At 36.9% G+C, this 21,081-nt stretch overlaps 1 protein-coding gene across 2 annotated transcripts in view; it reads right to left on the reverse strand.

The window, feature by feature from the left end:
- OPRM1 (opioid receptor mu 1) overlaps nucleotides 1-21,081 on the reverse strand; it is a 150,204-nt gene that overhangs the window by 16,228 nt on the left and 112,895 nt on the right. For both annotated transcript variants that reach the window (XM_020986659.2, XM_020986658.2), the window contains one exon: nucleotides 1,424-1,776. In XM_020986659.2, coding sequence (XP_020842318.1) covers nucleotides 1,424-1,766 — 343 coding nt within the window. In that variant the 5' untranslated portion in view covers nucleotides 1,767-1,776. The remainder of the gene's footprint in view (nucleotides 1-1,423; nucleotides 1,777-21,081) is intronic.

Raw genomic sequence — 21,081 nt, forward strand, 5'->3', positions numbered from 1 at the left:
AGTACCCTCCCAGTCTCTTAGGGGTCATCCTCAACTCCTGTCTTCTACATCTCCCTCTCCCCCCACCCCATAGCCAACCTTTTGTTAAAATCTGTGGATTCACTTTTGCATCATCTGTCAAATTCATTACCTTCTTTCCTCTTACATTTTCACCACTCTGGTCCAGGCCCTCTATCATCTGATGCATGGATTTTTGCAACAACTTGCTAGTGGGGCTGCCTGCTCATTTCTCCCCACTTTAGTCTACCTTCCATTCAACCACCAGAGTGATTTTCCTAAAGCACAGTTCTAACCATATCACCTGCCCATTCAATAAATTCTAGTAGCTCCCCATTATCTCCAGGATCAAATATGAATTTCTCTATTTGGTATTTAAAGCTCTTCTTAACCTAGACCCTTCCTACCTTTCCAATCTGCTTGTACCTTACTGTCTTCAATGTATTTTTTGATCTAGTGTCACTAGCCTCCTTGTGGTTCCATGAACAAGACACTCCATCTTTTGTCTCTGGGCATTTTCTCTGGCTGTTCCTATGCCTGGAATTTTTTCCTCTTCATCTCTACCTATTGGTTTACCTGGCTTCCTTTAAGGGGTGCTTAAATCCCATCATCTACATGAAGCCTTTTCCATCCCCTCTAAATATCCTCTTAAAACATTTTTCCATCCTCTCTTACTCTCCTCTAAAAACATTTTCCATTATCTCTAGTGTTTTCCCTCTCTTGTTTATTTCATATTTATCCTCAGGAAAGAAGAAAGCATATTTACCTTTTCATATGCCAATGATTTAAAAAAATTAAAGAAAATCTTTTGTCCCAAATCCTTTTGAGACTCTTGTCAACTAAGAAGTAAATCAATTTCTATAACATCTCACTCTGATGGCCCATGTGCTTCATTGCCATCCATATGACAGCACAAAAATGAGAATGCCACCAGCTCATTGGTTGGATCCCCTATAGTGGGTTTATAGGAGGACATGGACAATAATTATTCAGGATTGATGAACATGGATCAGGTGTAACCTAGAGAAGGGAAGACCCATTATAAACTAAGTTACAGTTTTACTCAAATATTGAATTTCCCTTGACTACTGTCTTTGGGCTGAATCTTTGATTTTATAGGCATAGGAAAAAAACAAGATGTGAACATTTCTTCTGCCAGTACAAGCTGGTTATTAATCTACACTGAAAAATTAAGTGACTTCCTTATGGTCACAAAGTTAGCCTATGTCACAGGCAGGAGTTAAATCTAAGTCTTCCTAAATTCAGGGTTGGCCTTCTCTCTTCTACATCATCTTGCTTGTCAGAGAATTAGAATAAGTACACATAATCAAACATGTATCAAAGCATATTGCCACCTCCAAATTCTGCTTTAGTCAACTCTGCCCACATTACATACTGCACCTCCACCCTCCAAACCATTACTAACCTTGCCTGTATTTTGTGGTTGCCATGAACATGACTGGCAGACCTATGGCTGAAGAAAGTATCCAGTTGCAGACATTGACAATTTTGGCATTTCGGGGAGTACGGAAATCCAGGGCCTTGACCGGATGACAGACGGCAATGTAGCGATCGACGCTCATGGTGCAGAGAGTAAAGATGCTGGTGAACATGTTATAGTAGTCTATGGAGATTACAATCTTGCAGAGGATTGTGCCAAAGGGCCAGGTGCCCATCAAGTAGTTGACACTTTGGAAGGGCAGTGTGCTAGTTGCTAGAGCATCTGCCAGGGCTAGATTGAAAATGTAGATGTTGGTGGCTGTCTTCATCTTGGTGTATCTGGAAGATGAAGGAAGAATGGTCATAGATTCAGTGAAATAACCAAAAGTAATTTAACAAAAAAAATCTAGTTTCATGTAAGTGCGAAGAGTATATCTTGCATTATTCTTGGTTGTAAGGCAGCTAGGCGGTTTAGTGGATCAGTGGTTTTCAAATCAAGAAGACCTAAATTTGAATTGGGCCTTGCTTTCTTACTACATGAGCTGGCCAAGTCACTTAACCTCTGTCTGCCTCAGCTTCCTCATCTTTAAAATGGGAATAATAATAGTACTTATCTCCCAGGATTGTTGTGAGGATCAAAGGAGAAAAAACTTATAAAGTGCTTTACAAACCTTAAAGCACTATATAAATGCTAGTTATTATTATTATAATAACATTTTCATAGGTTGATAGACTGAAGAATCTTAGAGCTAGGGGGATCTTAGAGATAATCTGGCCTAATGCTTTCATTTACAGATAAAGAAATTGCAGCCTAGAAAGAATTAATGATTTGCTCTAACGTATGTTTGTGCGTGTATAAAAATTCTATTTCATAAACATAGACTAATAATTATGATTTTCTTATATAACATTTGAAATTTATATATCTTTACATAAAATAAAGTTATAGATAAAACAAGGCAGCTGAAGCTCATGCATGGCTTGTCATCTAATCGAAATATTTCAGAGATTGCCTGGAAAGATTAAATGACATTAACTGAATCTCACTGCAGTGGATCACCAAATTTTGGTAAGAATTCTTCCCCTAGGATTTTTCTTCTAATTGTCAGGAACCCTCTAAAAACCTTCAGTGGTAGGGTAATATTGAAAAAAAAATTGTACTGAACTGACTGTATGACAAAAATAGTGAATCCATGAAGCAAATATTTGGATTAGCTAGACTGGAAAGCCAACGTAAAAATTATAACAGCTATTATTTATATGGCACTTTAAAGTTTGCAAAGTGATTTACTTTTGCTACCTCATTTGATTTTCATCACAACTCTGCAAGGTAGAGGCTATTAATTATCCCTATTGTAGAGATGTTGAAACCGAAGCTGAGGGAAGTTACTGACTGGTGTCCCACCACTGGAAAGTGTCTGAGGCAGTATTTGAATTGGAATCTCCCTGACTCCATGTTCAATGCTTATTCTCTGCACCACCTAACTACTTAGAATAGGAAAAGACCCTGTGATTTCCTAGGTATTTGAATTTACTCCATTCCAACCTGTTCATGACTTAGTAGATAAATCCTGTTGAAATGCCTGAAGCATATAGAGATTAAGGGTTCGTCTTCTTTTTTTTTTTATATCAATAGATGCAGAAAAGGCTTCTTTTTTTTCTATATAAATTTATTTATTTTTAGTTTTCAACGTTTACTTCCACAAGATTTTGAATTCCATATTTTCACCCCATCTTGCCCCTCCCACACCCCAAGATGGAATGCATTCTGAATACCCCTTCCCCTAGTCTGCCCTCCCTTCTATCTCTCCCCCACTCTTCTCTTATCCCTTCCCCTTCTATTTTCCTGTGGGGCAGGATAGATTTCTGTACCTCATTTCCTGTATTTCTTATTTCTCAGTTGCATGTGGAAACACTTTTTTTTAAACATGTGTTTTTAAAACTTTGGGTTCCAAATTTTCTCCCTTCCTCTCACCCCACCCACCCTCATTGAAAAGGCAAGCAAGTCAATACAGGCCATACATATGCAGTTATGCAAAACACTTCCATAGTAGACATGTTGTGAAAAACTAACTCTATTTCCCTTAATCCTATCCTTCCCCCCCATTTATTCTATTCTTTCTTTTGACCCTGTTCCTCCTCAGAAGTACTTCCTTCTGATTACCCCTTTCCCAATCTTCCCTTCTCTCTATCATTCCCCTGCTCTCTTGTCCCCTTCCTCCCCTATTTTCCTGTAGGGTAAGACAGATTTCCATACCCAATTGAGTGTGTGTGTTATTCCCTCCTTAAGCCAAATTCTGTGAGAATAAGATTCCCTCATGTCTTCTCACCTTCTCCTGTTTCCCCTCCACTGTAAGAACCTTTTCTTGTCTGTTTTGTGCAAGATAATGTACCCCATTCTACCTCTCCCTTTCTCCTTCTCCTAGTATAATCCTTTCTCACCCCTTAATTTTATTCTCCAGATATCACCCCTTCATCTTCAACTCATCCTGTGCCATCTATCTATCATTTACCTGTCTATCTATCTATCTATCTATCTATCTATCTATCTATCTATCTATCATCTATCTATCTATCTATCTATCTATCTATCTATCTATCTATCTATCTACATACATATAATTTTCCCCCCTCTAACTACCCTAATACTGACAAAGGTCTCATGAGTTATAAATATCATCTTTCCATGTAGGAATGCAAACAGTTCAGCCGTAATAAGTCTCTTATGATTTCTCTTTCCTGTTTACCTCTTCATGGTCCACTTGAGTCTTGCATTTGAAAGTCAAATTTTCTATTCAGCTCTGGTCTTTTCATCAAGAATGCTTGAAAGTCCTCTATTTCACTGAAAGACCATTTTTTCCCCTGAAAGATTATACTCACTTTTGCTGGGTAGGTGATTCTTGGTTGTAATCCTATCTCCTTTGCCCTCCAGCATATTATATTCCATGCCCTCTGGTCCTTTTAATGTAGAAGCTGCTAAATTTTGTGTTATCCTGCTTGTGTTTCCACAGTACTTGAATTGTTTCTTTCTGGCTGCTTGCAATATTTTCTCCCTGACCTGGGAACTCTGGAATTTGGCTACAATATTCCTAGGAGTTTTCCTTTGGGAATCTCTTTCAGAGGGAGATCAGTAGATTCTTTTCAATTTCTATTTTGCCCTCTGATTCTAAATATCAGGGAAGTTTTCCTCGATAATTTCTTGAAAGATGATGTCTAGGCTCTTTTTTTGATCATGGCTTTCAGATAGTCCAATAATTTTTAAATTCTCTCTCCTGGATCTATTTTCCAGGTCAGTTGTTTTTCCAGTGAGATATTTCACATTCTCTTCTATCTTTTCATTCTTTTGGATTAGTTTTACAGTGCTTTGATTTCTCATAAAGTCACTAGCTTCCAATTGCTCTATTCTAATTTTTAAGGAAGTATTTTCTTCAGTAATCTTTTGGACTTCCTTTTCCATTTGGCCAATTTTTCTTTTTAGGGCATTTTTCTCCTCATTGGCTTTTTGGACCTCTTTTGCCATTTGGGTTAGGCTATTTTTTAAGGTGTTAATTTCTTCAGTATTTTTTTGGGTCTCCTTTAGCAAGCTGTTGACTTGTTTTTCATGATTTTCTTGCATCACTTTCATTTCTCTTCCCAATTTTTCCTCTACTTCTCTTACTTGCTTCTCAAAATCCCTTTTGAGCCCTTCCAAGGCCTGGGATGGATTCATATTTTTCTTGGAGGCTTTGGATGTAGGAGCTTTGACTTTGTTGTCTTCTTCTGGTTGCATGTTTTGATCTTCTTTTTCACCAAAGTAAGATAATACAATCTGACTCTTTTTTTCAAGGTTTGCTCATGATCCCAGCCAACTACTTGAGTTTTAAATTCTTTGTTAAGGTAAACGTGGAGAATGTGCTGTTCTAAGCTTAGGGGGTTTGTATAGCTGTTTTCAGAGATACTTATAAATTTTCAGTTCTTCCAAGATGGTATGATAAGGGTCGAGGTGTTTACTCTTTTCCTGGCCTGAGCTCTGGTCTTTGAGTGACTGGCCACAAGCAGTCTTTTCCCTCTTGGAACTGTGAGGAGGGTTTCCTTTCCACTGCCACTACAAGCTCCACCATGCCAGCGCTCCTCCTCACCCCAGGACCGCCACCCAGAACTGTGACCCAGATCCAAGCACAGGCAAAGCAAGAGATTTTTGCCTCAGCACCAGCAAAGAGATCCCTGCAGTCCCCCTCTGATCAGCCACTTGATTCCCCCTCAGTCTATGGTCCAGAAGCTCAGGACACAGCTACTGCCCAGGCACCCGCGTTCTGCGCTTTGGAACTGGCTCTGACCTAGCTCTTCTCTCACCGCAAAAACAGACTTTTCCCTTCTAAGCTGTCTTTGGTGTTTGTGGATTGAGGAGTCTGGAAGCTGCCACAACTGCCTGTGATTCAGTTCTCTGAGGCCTCCTCTAGCTTCACTGCGGCCTGAGCGCCCACGCTGAACTGTGCTCCTCTACCTGCCTTTCATGATATGCCTTTCCGATCAACCATCCAGGCTGTCTTGGGCTGGAAATTTGTCTTACTCTGTCTTTTTGTGGGTTCTGCTGCATTAGAATTTGTTTAGAGCCATTTTTATGGGTATTTGGAGGGGTTTGGGGGACAGCTCAAGCAAGTCACTGCTTTCACTCTGCCATTTTGGCTCCGCCCCTCAATTAAGGGTTCTTCTGAAGGTAATACAGCTAGTATATTTCTGAAAGGGTTAAGAACCCAGTACTTCTTTGACGCCGAGATCTAAACTTTAATCATTACCTCAGGTAATTTCTTCAGAAATTAATCTTTTATAAAGAAAAATTAGGGAATAAAATTGTCTTCAACTTGATTAGCTAGAGCATTTTTATTTTTATGAGGTTTTAAAAAAATAACCAACTGAGCAACACAATTTTGAAGAGTTTCTTTTTAGTTGAAAAGAAATCATCTGTGTGGCTTTAAGCTTTGATATCACTGGCCTTGATCAGGTTTTAATGATGTTTCTGAGCAGAAGAGACAAGAAACACTATTGTAGGTAGCCATTCATTACAGAAACGGCTGGTCTAAAGACTTCCCTGCTGTATTAGTCACTTTTCTACCAAGCAGAATCTACATTTTATACCTTATCTTTAACTATAATAGAGTGCTTTATGCTAAATATCAGCTCCTTCACTGTCAGCTTGGTGACTCATCACAACACATCTTAGCCCATTCTCTTATCTTGGAATTCAGTGCTTCTTGCTGCATGGTTATTTAATTTAAAAAAATATATATTTTTTCCTTCACTGAGATGAAGTTGAACAAAATTAGGTTCTCCATCCTGTGTGTCATGCAAAGAAAATTGCACATTTATCTGCTGAAACTATCCCAATTGGCATTAAAAAATAACTAAGGCACTGCTAAATTTTTCTTCATTTAAAGCCAAACAGCTCTTTTCAGAAGTGACTCAAGTTTTTTTTTTCTTCTCCCAATGACTCACAAATTGAGTCACTGGTCTTTGTCTACATAGCTGAAATATAATCAGTTGTGCTCCAGAGATTCAGTCTTTCTAATTCACTGTGGCTTATTAAGCAGGCCTTGGAAGGGTAGGGTGTGTACCTCAACAACTTCTTCCCCAGACTCATAAGCAATGAGGTGGCATGGTGGATATAGCGCTGAACTTGGCCTAATAAAGACCTGAGCTCAAATCCCTGTCAAAGATACTCCCTACCTTAAGGGTCTGGGAAAATCATTTAGCCTGTCTGAGTTTCCTCATCTGAAAGGTGGGGATAATAATAGTACCCACCTCCCAGGATTGTTGTGAAGATCAAATGAAATATTGGTAAAGCACTTTGCAAATCAGAAAACTCTATAAAAACACAGCTGATCAGAACAGTGGACTCTTCCAATCATTTCCAGTCCTGCCATAGTTGTATAAACATATTCACAATGGAATTATGTGTTCATATTGTGAAATGCTTGGCCAAGAGTGGGAGTCCATTACTGTAGACTGAGTGGGAACCAATACTGTAGATCATATAATGGAGATTTGATAGAAGGGAAGAATTATATCAAGAAAGGAGTGTGATAGTGAAAGTGGGGACCCTTGGGGGCTGTTGTGACTTGAGTAATTTCCAAATCAACGTACTGACAGAAACCCAGAGTAATATGTGTTAGCAGTCAATTCCTAATTTAGGATATCATCATTAGAAATTGACAGAGGATAGGTACTATTCTTAAAATTTTTGCTTAAAGGGCTTTCTCAAACATGTACTGGCTGTGTAAACCTGAGTAAGTAATTTAATATCTCAATGCTCCTAAGTAAATCTCTAAGATTATGAATTGCAGAATATGTGTCACCCCTCTCTGATAGAGAACTATACCAATGAAACCACAGGTCTATTCATCTCCACCCCCCCAATTGTAGTGATAATAACAATAACTCTCATTTACATGGCGCTAGTAATAATAGCTAGCATTTATATAGTGTTTTCAGGTTTGCAAAGCACTTTACAAGTATTATTTCATTTCACCCTCACAGCAACCCTGGGAGGTATTATTATCCCCACTTTACAGTTGAGGAAACTGAGGCAAACAAAGGTTAAGTGGCTTGCTCACGGTCACACAGCTACTAAGCATCTGGGTTTGGATTCGAAGTCAGGTCTTCCTTACTCCAGGTCCAGAGTTCTATCTATGGCACCATCTTCTGAGGGATATAGTGCATCATTCAACTGAAATTCCTCACTCCAAAGTTACCAGTGATCACTTAATTGCCCCATACTTCTTGACCTCTTTGCAGCCTTTGACACTGTTGGTCACCCTCTCCTACTGGATACTCTCCTCTCTAGTTTTTTGGGACAATATTCTCTCCTAGTTCTCCTCCTACCTCTCTTGCCTCTCCTGAGCCTCCTTTTCTTGATCTTTATCCTGGTCATATTCATTAACCATGGGTGTTATCACAGACTCTGGGATTATAAACTTTCAGCTGATAGGGACCTTTGACCTCAAGGTTCTGACCTGAGCCCTTTTTTCCATTTTATACTATATTGATGGATGACCTCATCAATTCCCATGGTGCAACTCATCTCAGTGCAGATTACTGATTCCTAAAACTATGAATCTATCCCGTATCTTTATCCTTAGCAACCAGTACCATATCACCAACTGCCTTTTAGATATCTCAAACTGAATTCTTCTTAGGCTTCTCAAACTCAAAAACAGAACAGCATCTTTTCCTCAACTTTCCTATTACTATATAGGGTACTCCCATTCTTCCAGCCACCCAGACTTGTAACTACATCATCATCCTTAATTCCTCACTAGCACTCATCAGACATAGACAATTCGTTGCTAAATTGTGTCATTGTTATCTTCCCAATATCTCTCATGTATGTCCACTCCTTTCTGTAAATATGTATATACTTATAGATACATGTTGTGTTCACCAATTGAATGTAAGCTCCTTGGGAGCAGCAACTATTTCATTATATTTCTAACACCTAGGACAGTGCCTGGTATGCAATAAGTGTTTAATAAATGTTTGTTGACTTTTTGATTGTTAACCAACATCCCTTAGCCCTCATCACCTTTCACTTGGGCTATTACAACATCCTTCTAATTGGTCTACCTGACTCAAATTTCTTCCCATTCTAATCTGTCTTCAATTTAGCAGTTAGTGTTTTCCTGAAGAACAAGATTGACCATGTCATCCTACTCCATAGACTGCAGTGGCTCCCTATTACCTATATGATAAAATATTAACTCTTGTTTGGCATTTAAAATCCTTCACAATTTGATCCCTTCATACTTTTCCAGTCTTCTTATTCACACACACACACACACACACACACATATATATATATATATATATGTATCTTGTATTTACATTGTTAATTTACTATTGTCTCTCCAAATAGAATTTGAGCTCCTTGAAAGCTCAAATTTTTGTCTTTCTTTTTATGCTTGGTGCTTAGCACAGTTCTTGGCATATGGTAAACACTTAAGAAAGCTTTGTTGACTGACTAACTATAAGAATTATCATTACTATTTTATAGACCAAACGGATAGTCCATGGAGGAGTGGGGGCCTTAGGATCCCAGAAGTATAACTTTTGAACTGACCTGGGAGACCATAGAGTTCAACCTCCTCATTTTACAAAGGAAGACACTTAGGAAAAGTGATTTTTTTTCAAGGTCACACAAATAGGAAGGGACAGAACCCAAGTTCTCTAATTCAAAATCCAGCCCAGGCTTAAATCTAGATTCAGTGATCTTTCTGTTGTCTTTTTAGTAAACTTATTCTGATCCATGAAAAGAAAAAATAGCCTGTTCCAGACAGTTTTTTCCCTCAAAAGTTCCTTTTGAAATCTGCCTTTGAATTGACCATGAGCTCTTTCTGACTCCAGAAATATAAATGCATTTTGACTAAGGATGAACTTCTGAAAATTTTGGAAATGAGGGAAAAACTGTTTTAGAGCCCAGCTGGCCATTTGGAACAAATTCTTTAAACAGCCTTGTCCCCTAGGTCTGGAATTCATTGTAAAAGTAGAAATGAATGGGAAATGCCACAGGACACCTGCTCTACTTTGGACCCACTTTATTTTCTGTGTTGTTGTTGATCCAGGACAGTCTAACTAATGATGTTTTGCAGCTTTTCCCTACTGCTACTGAAAGAGAGGCTGTTTTTTAATTGAACTCACTATTTACTATGGGCATGTGCACCATTATTTGTTCTGTTCCATATGTCACTTAAATTTCTCACATTTGTCTCACATTTTATGCAGATTTCACCTCTCAGACAGAACAAAACAAAACAAAGCACATGTCTGTTTTAAAATGGAAAATAAGAATGACAACATAGTTCCAAGAATTTCTGTTCATTTGTTTCAGATTCTTTGTGACCCTATTTAGAATTTTCTTGGCAACGATGGTGGAGTAGTTTATTTCCTTCTCCAGCTCATTTTACAGATGAGGAAACAGAGGTAAATGGGTTAAATGACTTGCCCAGGGTCACACAGCCAGTAAGTGTTTGAGGCCAGATTTGAACTAAGGAAGATGAATTTTCCTTATGGCAGGGCCAGTGCTTTACCTACTGCAACACCAAGAGAGAATCCCTACTTAATGTCCAGGATTTGTGGGGCAGATCCAATTTAATGAAATTATAGGAAATAAAATTGTAGGAAAATATAGAGGGGAAGAATAGTCAAATAAGCACCTAGACTACTCTGTGGTTATCCATTCTGAAAACTGGGTGTGGATATATGATAAGAATAGGCTGTCCTTGGAACACTAATGAATTGTTGGTAGAGTTGTGAACTGATCCAACCATTCTGGAGAGCAATTTGTAATTATGCCCAAAAGGCTATAAGACTGTGCATATTCTTTGATCCAGAAATACCACTACTAGGTCTGTATCCCAAAGAGATCGTAAAATATTTATAGTAGCTCTTTTTGTGATAGCAAAGAATTGGAAATTGAGGGAATGCCCATCAATTGGAAATGGCTGAACAAGTTGTGGCATATGAATGTAATGGCATACTATTGTGCTATAAGAAATGATGAACAGGCAAACTTCAGAAAAACCTGGAAAGACTTACATGTACTCATGCTGAATGAAGTGAGCAGAACCAGGAGAACATTGTACACAGTAACATCAATACTGTGCAATGATCAAAGAAAACTGGACTTAGCTCTTCTCAGCAATACAATAATCCAATTCTAAAAGATTCATGATGGAAAATGCCATAAACAGAGAATGAACTATGAATTCTGAATGCAGATTGAAGCATACTATTTTCACTTTTTTTGTTTGTATTTTCTTATAGCTTTTCCCTTTTGTTCTGATTCTCTTTTCACCACGTGACTACATCACAACATAGAAAAAATATTTACTATGATTGTACATGTATAATCTATGTCAGATTGCTTGCTGTCTTGGGGAGGGAGGGAGAAAAATTTAGAAATCAATCTTATAAAAGTGAATGTTGAAAACTATCTCTATGTGTAATCGGAAAAAAAATGAAATACTATTAAGTGGGAAAAAAAGAAAACCACTTACCTTTTGGATCACAAAAAAAATACAGGCTGTCCTACACAAAAGCCAGCCATTGAAGTAGTAGAAGTGGCTATCTAGTGTTAGTTTGGGATTGTCCCCCATCAGAATAGTTTGCATTTACTTTATAGATGCCTATAAACATCCAGGTTATCAGCCATGATAGAATGCAAAGCTTCTTCAGAGCAGCTGTTTTATTTTTGTACCTCCAGTACTTTACATAGTGTCTGATATACAGTAAGTGTTTAAGAAATGCATGTTGACAAATTAATTGATTAAGAGAGTGGGTAGATAAATGATTATTATGTTGTGATTGAACAGGAGACATTTTACTTATTTCCATATCTTAGATCAAAAAATAAAGGAATCAGATTTCAGATAAGCCAATTAATCTTGTAGACAGGAGTATTACTATTATTTGGCCCTGTGGCTTTTGGTTGGAGGACTCAGAGGGAAGTTTAGACATCTAGAACGGGAAATGAATTAGAAAAATATCATTTTGTTATTGAGATTGTCTACTGTGCTTCTGCATCTCCCTCTTTCTCTATCTCCCCTTCACCTTCTCATACACTTTCACCCACAGAACTTCAGAATTGGTTCAATAAACATTTATTAAGTGCTAATTATATGCCAGATATGGAGCTATTTAAAAATACTTAAGTGGTCATCTATTCTGACAAATACTAGAAAATGAATCCACAGTACAACATACCTAAATGGTCATCCAGACTTTACTTAAAGACCTCCAATGAGTGGTATGCTAGTAAATATTTAACAACTGGCTTTTTGGGAGGGGGGAATACACACACACACACACACACACACACACATACACACACACACACATATATATATATGTATATTTTAACCTGCATCATTAACATTTTCCTTATCATTTTCCTAAATCTAGACAACCAAGAAAACAATAAATCAAGCCCTAATTTGTAACATTTGCTGCCAATTTACAAGGTGTTAATATACACACTGAAAATTTAACAATTAGCTGTCTTGAACCTGTTTGAGCTGACTCCAACATAGTCTTTCCTCCAATGGAGGGGATACTTGGAAAAATATTACTCTTTCACAGTTAATGTAGGATATTTGACTATGTAAGACAGAAAACAATAACATTAACTAACATTTATATAGTGCTTTAAAGTTTGCAAAGTGTTTTAGAGATACTCTCATTTTAATCTATCGTTATAGCAGCTAACATTTCTATAATGCTTTAAGATTTGCAAAGTGTATTACAAATGATATCTCATTTGATTGTCAGTGCTAATATTATCCCCATTTTACTGACAGGGAAACTGAGGTATGGAGCAATTGGGTACTTGCCCAGGGTCACACAGCTACTAAGTATCTGAGGGTAGATTTGAACTCAGATCTTTCTGAATCCAGATCCAGGTCTTTATCTACCCTGTCATCTTTCTGTGAGGTAAATTCTACTATTATTCTCATTTTACAGATAAGGAAACTGAGGCTATGGTAGGTTAAGTGACTTACTTAGGTCATACAACTAATATGTGGGAGAAAGAATTAGAATTCACTTTAATTCACTTTCAAATAAAATCATGGGGTGGCTCAATATTAGCTTGGGCATCCTGCTTAATGATTTTTTTGATCATTCAATTCAAACAACGTTGCTTAGTGAAGGTATGTACAAAGGGCTGTGCTAGTCACTAGGTTACAAAGACAAAAACAAAAAAAATCCTCGCCCTTAAGAAAATGACATATTCTCCCACCTCCCTTGGAGGATATAATATGTTTTTGTTGTTCAGTCATTTCACGACCACGTTTAGAGTTATCTTTGCCGCCTCTTCAGCTTACTTTACAGTTGAGAAAACTGAGGCAAACAGGGTTAAGTGACTTGCCCAGGGTCACACAGCTAGTAAGTGTCTGAGGTGAGATTTGAACTCAGGAAGATGTGTCTTCCTGATTCTAAGCCCAGTTCTCTATCCACTTGGCCACTTAGCTGCTCGCAATATATTTATTGTTGAATGAATAGAAAGTGACTTTCAGGACAGAGAGCACACTAACAAGGTGGGAGTGGAAGTAGGGACTGGGGAGGATTTGGAAAGACTTTTTGCAGGTGGCAGCTCCTGAACTGAGCCTTGAAGGAAGAGGAATTCTACGAGGTAAAGATGGATAGGGAGTTCATTCCCTACTTGTCATCCAGTTTGGCTGGAACATGGAGTCTGTGGAAGAAGTAACATGAAATTGGGAGATAGTGGAGGTTTTTAAATGTCTAACTGAATAGTATGTACTTTGTCACTGAAACTTACTGTTTCACTGAAACACTGAATATTTTTTGCAAAGGCTAGTGTCATGGTCAGACTTTTGAATATTCCTTCGTCGGTTATGTGGTGGGGAGGTCAAAAGCTGGGGGCAGAGAACTAATAAATAGAAGTATGTATAGAAAACACACATACATATTTGTGTCTAATGGTAGCCATCTCTAGGGTGGGGGGTGAGAAAGAATAAAAAGGGGAATAAAATGAATTTACATGGTAACTTTATTATATATTTAAAAAGAATACCAAATTGTACATAATAGATTTGCAGTTCCCTGTGCAATCATCTTTTTTTTTCTTCCAAACTATACTATGTTATGGAAATACTTGTTTTATTCCATAAATTAAAATACAATAAATAAAACTAAAAAAAAAAGCTGGAGGCAGAGAAAGCAATCAGTTGAATATTTCAATAGTATGTGTCTCCTAGTAGGCGATAATGAGGGCTTTTCAGTCCTGGCTCTGTGAGTGGAGATAAGGAGAGGGAATATGGGAAATGTACAAGTGAGATTGAAAAGCTTTCACAACTGATTAGATCAAAAGGTGAAGGACAGGAAAGAGACAAAGATACAAGGGTCTGCCAGAACCAATTGTTGAATTTTCTGGGGAAGATCTTACTCCTTGAACATTGGCAAAAGCTACGAATCAGGGCTTGTTTTGTTGATTGTCTACACTTAATTATGGAGAAAATGTTAATGAGGTAAATTAAACTTAAAAGTGTGTCCTGCATATGTAATATTATATGATATATATGGGTCCTATATATATGTATGATATATTATACACATATTATACATCCTGCATATATAACATAATATTTATATATGTGGATCCTACACTTTTAAGTTTAATTTATATTATTAACATTTTCTCCATCATTTAAATGTAGACTATATATATATATATACACACACACACACATATATATGCACTATAGACTATAGACATACTATATATGTATATAGCATACATATATGCCTATACATCTATGCATGTTATATATATATATATATATACACACACACACACACACACACACACACACATGTATGTGCACATATCTGTGAAATTTATCACATCATATCTGGTCATTAAGCATTCACCAGCATACTCTTACAAAATTCATTCCAAAATTTTGAATCTGGGTGACTAGAAGGCTGAAACTGAGGGAGAAGAGAAGAGACTTGGGGGACTCTCACTATTAACAAGTATCACATGGATTAAAACCCAGCAAATGAGACAGAGGAAGAGTTATAGAATTACATAGGAGCCATGCCCAAGGGGAGAACAACCTGGCCTACACAAAGTTGGGGGTGAAAGTGATTGACAGCCCATCTACCCTGCTCACCACCACAACATAGCACCGTACCTCCACTTCTGCTAGAATTATATTCAAAAGCTCTCATATTATAAGAAAGTATGTAATTATATAGCCAACACTGATAAATATGATCATTTGTTTAATTTGATGGATTACCTATGTCTCCAAAATGAGCTCTTTTACAAATAAATGTGTTATCAAAGTACTTAGTCAAATGTCTCAAATCCATATTAAAATATCAATATCATGAGATTTGAAACTTTAAAGCCTATGTTTGTAATTAGTCTAAATGATCTTTTTAATAGAACTCACAAAGGTTTCAGTTTTTTAAATATATATTTGGGAGTTTAACTTGAGCTATCACTTATATTTTTCAAATATAAGAACTTTCAAATATACTAGGAGAGACCAAACCTTCAATATAACTGCAATAATTGATTATAATGCTATCTTAAAAAAGCATATTTATCTTTGTAAATGATGAACCAAAAATAGATATTCACCTGCTATTTTGAAGGCATATAAAAGAAACCAGGGTCTCTGTCTATCTGTCTGTCTCTGTCTCTCATCGTCTCTGTCTGTGTCTCATACACACACATATAAAAACTCACATACAAATGTACCAGAGATTGTAAGTTCCTAAGGGACAAGAACTATATAATGTATTATTGTATTGTTTTGAATAAAGCTTTAGTCAAGAAGTAACTATTTAACAAATATTGTCATTTTTAACAACAATACTCAAAATTTCCATCAAAGTCCTATTCTAAAGCCTCGACAAGGCATGGAGAAAACCATATCAAAATCATTGCTTGTCCCAAACAATTCAGATCATAATATTAGTCAGAATCAACCAGAATCAATAAACATTTATTAAACATCTACTATGTGCCAGGCCCTGGGCTAAGTGGTGGAGATACAAAGAAAAGCATAAAATAGTCCCTGCCCTCAAGGAGTGCACAATCTAGTGGGAGAAGCCAACACCTACAAAGAAGCTGAAAAGAGAAGACAGAGACAGCATCAGACTAGGGGCATGACAGAGTCCTGCAGCCAGAGTGGGAAATGATCTGAGAGGGTGTGTGTTATAGAGCTGATTTTATCTTAAAGAATGATGAGTTTATGGAGATCATAAAATCCAGATTAGTTGGATGGAAAATGATGAGGCAAATCTCTGCCAGTCTTCCTCAAACAGAGAGTCTAGCTTAGATGTCATCTCTCTACCTTCATCAACCAGAGGGAGGAATGAACCCTAGGGACAGGGTTAAGGAGATATGAGTTTCAGACTTAATTTCACTTTGCAGAACGATGAATTTCTGGAGATTGTGAAATCCGTGAGATAGGCTGGGTAGGAAGAATAAGATTAGACTGATGGATCAGTGGAAAGCTTCCCTTTTCAAAAAATTACTTCTGAATTTGATGAAATTCTTATGCTGTTCTTCTGGAGATGGAGAAATCCCAGCTAGATAAAACTAGAACTGGCCTCCCATATGTTAGGTGCCTTGAGGGCAACAAAAGTGGATGACTGAAAATTTTGTTTCTCTTCTGGGTATTTTTTGTTTGTCTATCCTACTATAGGTGCAGTATTTTAATAGTATTGATAATATTTATTCTCACTATTGGCAGTATTTAAGACAATTAAGAGGCCATTTCAAATTAGAAGGTACCGTGGTACCATGAAAATATTTTTCTCTTTAAATTTCCCTTATGTCAAAGTTAAAGTAGATCCAAGAGGACTCCAATTCACCTCTTGTCTGATGAATATTAGCTACCTATTCTTTGAAGCCTTATTGCAAGGATTTCTTTCTTTCCAAATACATGGCACTTAATTCCCAAAATTCCAATCAGTAAAATGAAAACTAATGTCATTAGCTCCTGTAGATTTCAACTTCATTACAGCCTTGTATAATGGCTGTTTTCCATCCATGAATTACATAGTCTTTTGTATTTTAACCATCATGCTGACCTGGGACTTTTCTAAGAAATGGAAAGCAGCTTGTTGAATGTTTTCTAAGTATTTTCAGGCAGAGCTATATTTTGGAAGATATTTTGCTTTTCCTGTGGAGAATTCAATAGCACTTATAGGGAGAAAATATGAGTCATGAAGAAACCAGTAATTTTGGTGAAGCAAATAATCCTCATTAGTCTTCAAAGCCCTGTTCTTTAGTCATATGATGAAACAATTTCTATTGAACCAACATTAATGATGATGTCTTTACATTTGGGGATAGACTAATTTATCAAAAAGACGCATTTATTCACAAGGTGACCTATACTTATTCAAAATTTTGTTTTTTAAATAAGGAGACTCCTAATATGACCAAAACTTGAAACTGTAATATAATCTTGTCGGAGTTTCAAGGAATTTCAAAGAATTTCCAAATGAATTATAGGCATAGTTTTAAGTATAATTCTTTTTGTCACAAATAGTTGTCACTTCAATTTCCTTTGGGCCCTGTTCATTTACATTTATTTTTCCTGTCTAAAAAGCCTTTCCCTCCTTTTTCAATCCTTCCTCCTTCACCCATTCTCTTATAGGCTTTTATCTTTCTGAGACCACAGGGGTCACTTTTTCCCTCATTGCTTGCCCTTCATTTACCCCCCACAAATCACACATTCCTCTCTGTCTCCCTGCTTCCTTTCTCCTCTTTCATGTACCCTTCCATTTTGTAATGAAGTCTCACAAAAAGTGATTCCCTGGTTGGCAAAGTGTCACCAGGTTCTCCTTACTATCACCTCCACCATATTTTCACCTTCACACCTGTTTCCTTGGGTACATTTAGAAAGAATGTTTTTTGGTTTTTTTGACTGATCTCTTTGTTGTCACTCTGTTGCTGTTGTCCTTGGTTACTGCAATTATTTACTCCTTCTGCATTTCTGTTTTGGGCGTTGTTTGAAAAGCAAATAATCTCTTAAGTTCAGGTTTTTTTCTAAAATATTTAAAATACCTCTTTATTATTGAATGTCCATGTTTTACACTTATGAATGAGCTCAGACTTTTAGAGTAGATTACTCTGGCTTGTATCCTGAGCTCTATTGCTCTTAGGAACACATTCCTTTTTTTTTTCTCCTCACTTTCTTGTGGGGAAAGAATAGTCTTGTTTTATTTGAATTTCCTTTTATTTGTATTTGAAGTTCTTTCTATTTGTTGCTTGCAGAACTTGTTTCTGAATTGAATTGTTAAATTTAACTATTATGTGTGTTGGAGTTTGCAGCCTTAGTTTTTTTTTTTCCTGGAAGTGATGTTTGAATTCTTTCAATTAGTATTTCATTTTTTATATTCACAAGTTCATAAGACACTTATCTTCTATCATTTCCTGCCTTATGTGTTAGGGTTATTTGTGCTGTCGTGTTCTTCTGTGTAACCTATGATCCTTAGCGATCTGTGTCTTTGAGTATCCCATCTTCAAGAACAGGGCACTTTGCTGGCAAAGTGAGTGGTATTTTCTTTTAATTTTTTTTTTTACTTCTCTTCTTCTAGATTGTCCTTCACTTCTGTATATTTGCATTCCCAATCTATTGTTCTTTCTTTTGTTTCTTTGGTGAGATCTGCCATTGTGGATTATAATTTTTATATTTTGCCCATTATTTTTACTGTGCAGGCCAAAAATTCTGCTCTCATAATTCTCATTTCTGTTTTGAACCATTCAGGACTAGTGTGTTATGGTTCCAAATTCTCCCCAAATTCCACAGTGTCCTCTGACTTATCAAGTGCTAGATCATTTTCCTTTGTTTTGCAGTATTTACTCCTAGATCTTTGAACTCATTTACTAAACCTTGAGGCCATATTTCATTTTATTGTCGTTTTCCTTGTTTCCATGTTCAAGTTCTTTCAGTTTCCTTCTTGCTCAGATCTTTGGTAATTTCAGTTTCTCTGTGTCTCCCCCAACTCCCCAATTTTTTTTTGTATTCCTCATTTTCTGACTCTGTCTTTTTCCATGGTGTTTTTCTTGAGGGCCTAAATCTCAGAATGTCAGCTTTCTCCCATGCTGGGCAATTCATGTTCGCCAGCCTAGGTCTCTTCCCCAAGTGACTTTTGGGTTATCAGAACTGGCCCCAGCTGGATGCTGTATTCTACCTCAGGCTTAGTGAAGTGTGGCACAATCTCTCCCACTAATCCCATGCCACTGTTCCCTCTGCCCCCAAAGTATCTTGTCCTGGTGTTATGTCTAGTTCCCTCTGTTCCTTAGTGCTGTGGCCCAGCACCAGCAATTCAGAGAACTCAGGATCAATGAATTATTGTGTTTTTTACCTTCTTTTGGATTTTTGGTGTCTTAGACCATGGAAAAAGTTGAAGTTGCTTTATTTTTGGTGCATAATTTCTTTTTGGGGGAAGTTTTGAGAGGTTGTGGGGATTAGAGAAAATGGCTAGTCTTCCATCTTGTTACATGACTGAGCGATTCCTTTCTTGTCTTAAATGCATTGATTTTGTTTGTTAAGAAGCTTTATAGCTTCATGTAATCAAAATTTATCTAATTTTCTAGTCTATTGTTTGGCTGAGAATATATTTTTTTATCTTTAGTCTTCAAAGTTGTATTATCTGCTTCTCTTTAAATTTTTTTTATGAAATGATCTTTGGTATTAAGATTACATATCCATTAAAAATATATTGTGGAATATGCCTTAAGATATTGACCTGGTGTCTCTTCCATTTCAGGGTCTTGTTCCCCACTCCTGGAAGGCAAGTGACTCAGATAACTGATGAGGCAAAGGAAAGCTCTAGGTAGTAACTGATATGGAAAAATTGCTTGGACCCCACATACCCAGAACAACATTTCAATAACCTGTTTTCACCTAGAAATAAGGCTGAACTCAGCATGATTGGCTCTTTGCCAGAATAACAACTGTGCCATAACAAACAGCATTTGGAACTACCACCATTGAAAATCAATGTCCAACTTGTTGAATTTAAATGAAAACTGTAACAGATTTCCACCCTTACTTCCTTGCAGATTGTTTCCATAGCTCATTACTTGGCTTTGGATTTGAAATATTACATTTGTTGAAGACAGACCTTCTGTCCTTTTATCCAGGTCTTATCTGTGACTAGTGTTTCCTGTTCCAGTAACCACAACTGCCAGCTTCATGTATCAAGATACTCTTTACGATTGCTGACCTTCCTAGGAAAGAGCTATAGCATTTTGAATGACAGTTGACTGCACTGTGGTTTCAGTTCTGGTAGTTAGGTTAATAGCTACACAATAGGTAGCATAGGTTTTGGGAAAGACTGGAATTTTACAAGAAATCAGTACCTTAACAAGACAAAAAGTTTAGTGAAAAAGGGAAAGAGAGGTGGTGGTAAATTATGATAGGCTTTCCCTATATTTACAGCTAAATCATTTTTTTCTCCACCCTTCCATTTCCCCCATCTCCTGCCCCAAACTAAATAAGTGTTTTGACAACTTCAGGGAACAAAAATTAACCCACCACAATTGGAAGACAGGAAGGAATAAAATTAACATCTTTTCCTGTTAATTTTTGAGGAGGAGTTGATATATTTAGCAAGATTTGATTTGGTTTTCTTACTAATTTTCCAATAAGGTAAAAATGACTACTTAGTTCTCATAGGTCTTTAAGTCTTAAGGTTATACACACTTCAATAAAATGCTTTTAGATTCTATTTCCAAAATATATGAGCCTTAAAACTTTTCAACTTATAGGAAGACAACCTATAATGGTTGTTTTTTAAAAATATGTCTTTAATAATTTAATATTTTAATATATCTTCCTGTATATACTATAGTTAAACCTCTCTGTATTTTGATAATAGTTCTATTAAATGCACACATCCCTATGGAGGTGAAATGCAAAGAATCAAGGGGTACAGAACTTCCTCTGTGGCCCTGTCACAGCTTTGTACCATGATCCCCTTTGTACCAAGGGGAATCCCTTGCCTTGCTAGGTGTGATAATGACAAAAATATCTTCTGAGTGACAGTTTGAGGTCTTGTAGACTACATTTGGTGGCAAATAAATATTTTCACTTTTTAATGCTGTTAATATGGTTTCCA

Source organism: Phascolarctos cinereus, unplaced genomic scaffold (genome assembly GCF_003287225.1).
Source record: "Phascolarctos cinereus isolate Bilbo 61053 unplaced genomic scaffold, phaCin_HiC Scaffold_5;HRSCAF=322, whole genome shotgun sequence".
In the NCBI taxonomy this organism is placed as follows: Eukaryota; Metazoa; Chordata; class Mammalia; order Diprotodontia; family Phascolarctidae; genus Phascolarctos; species Phascolarctos cinereus.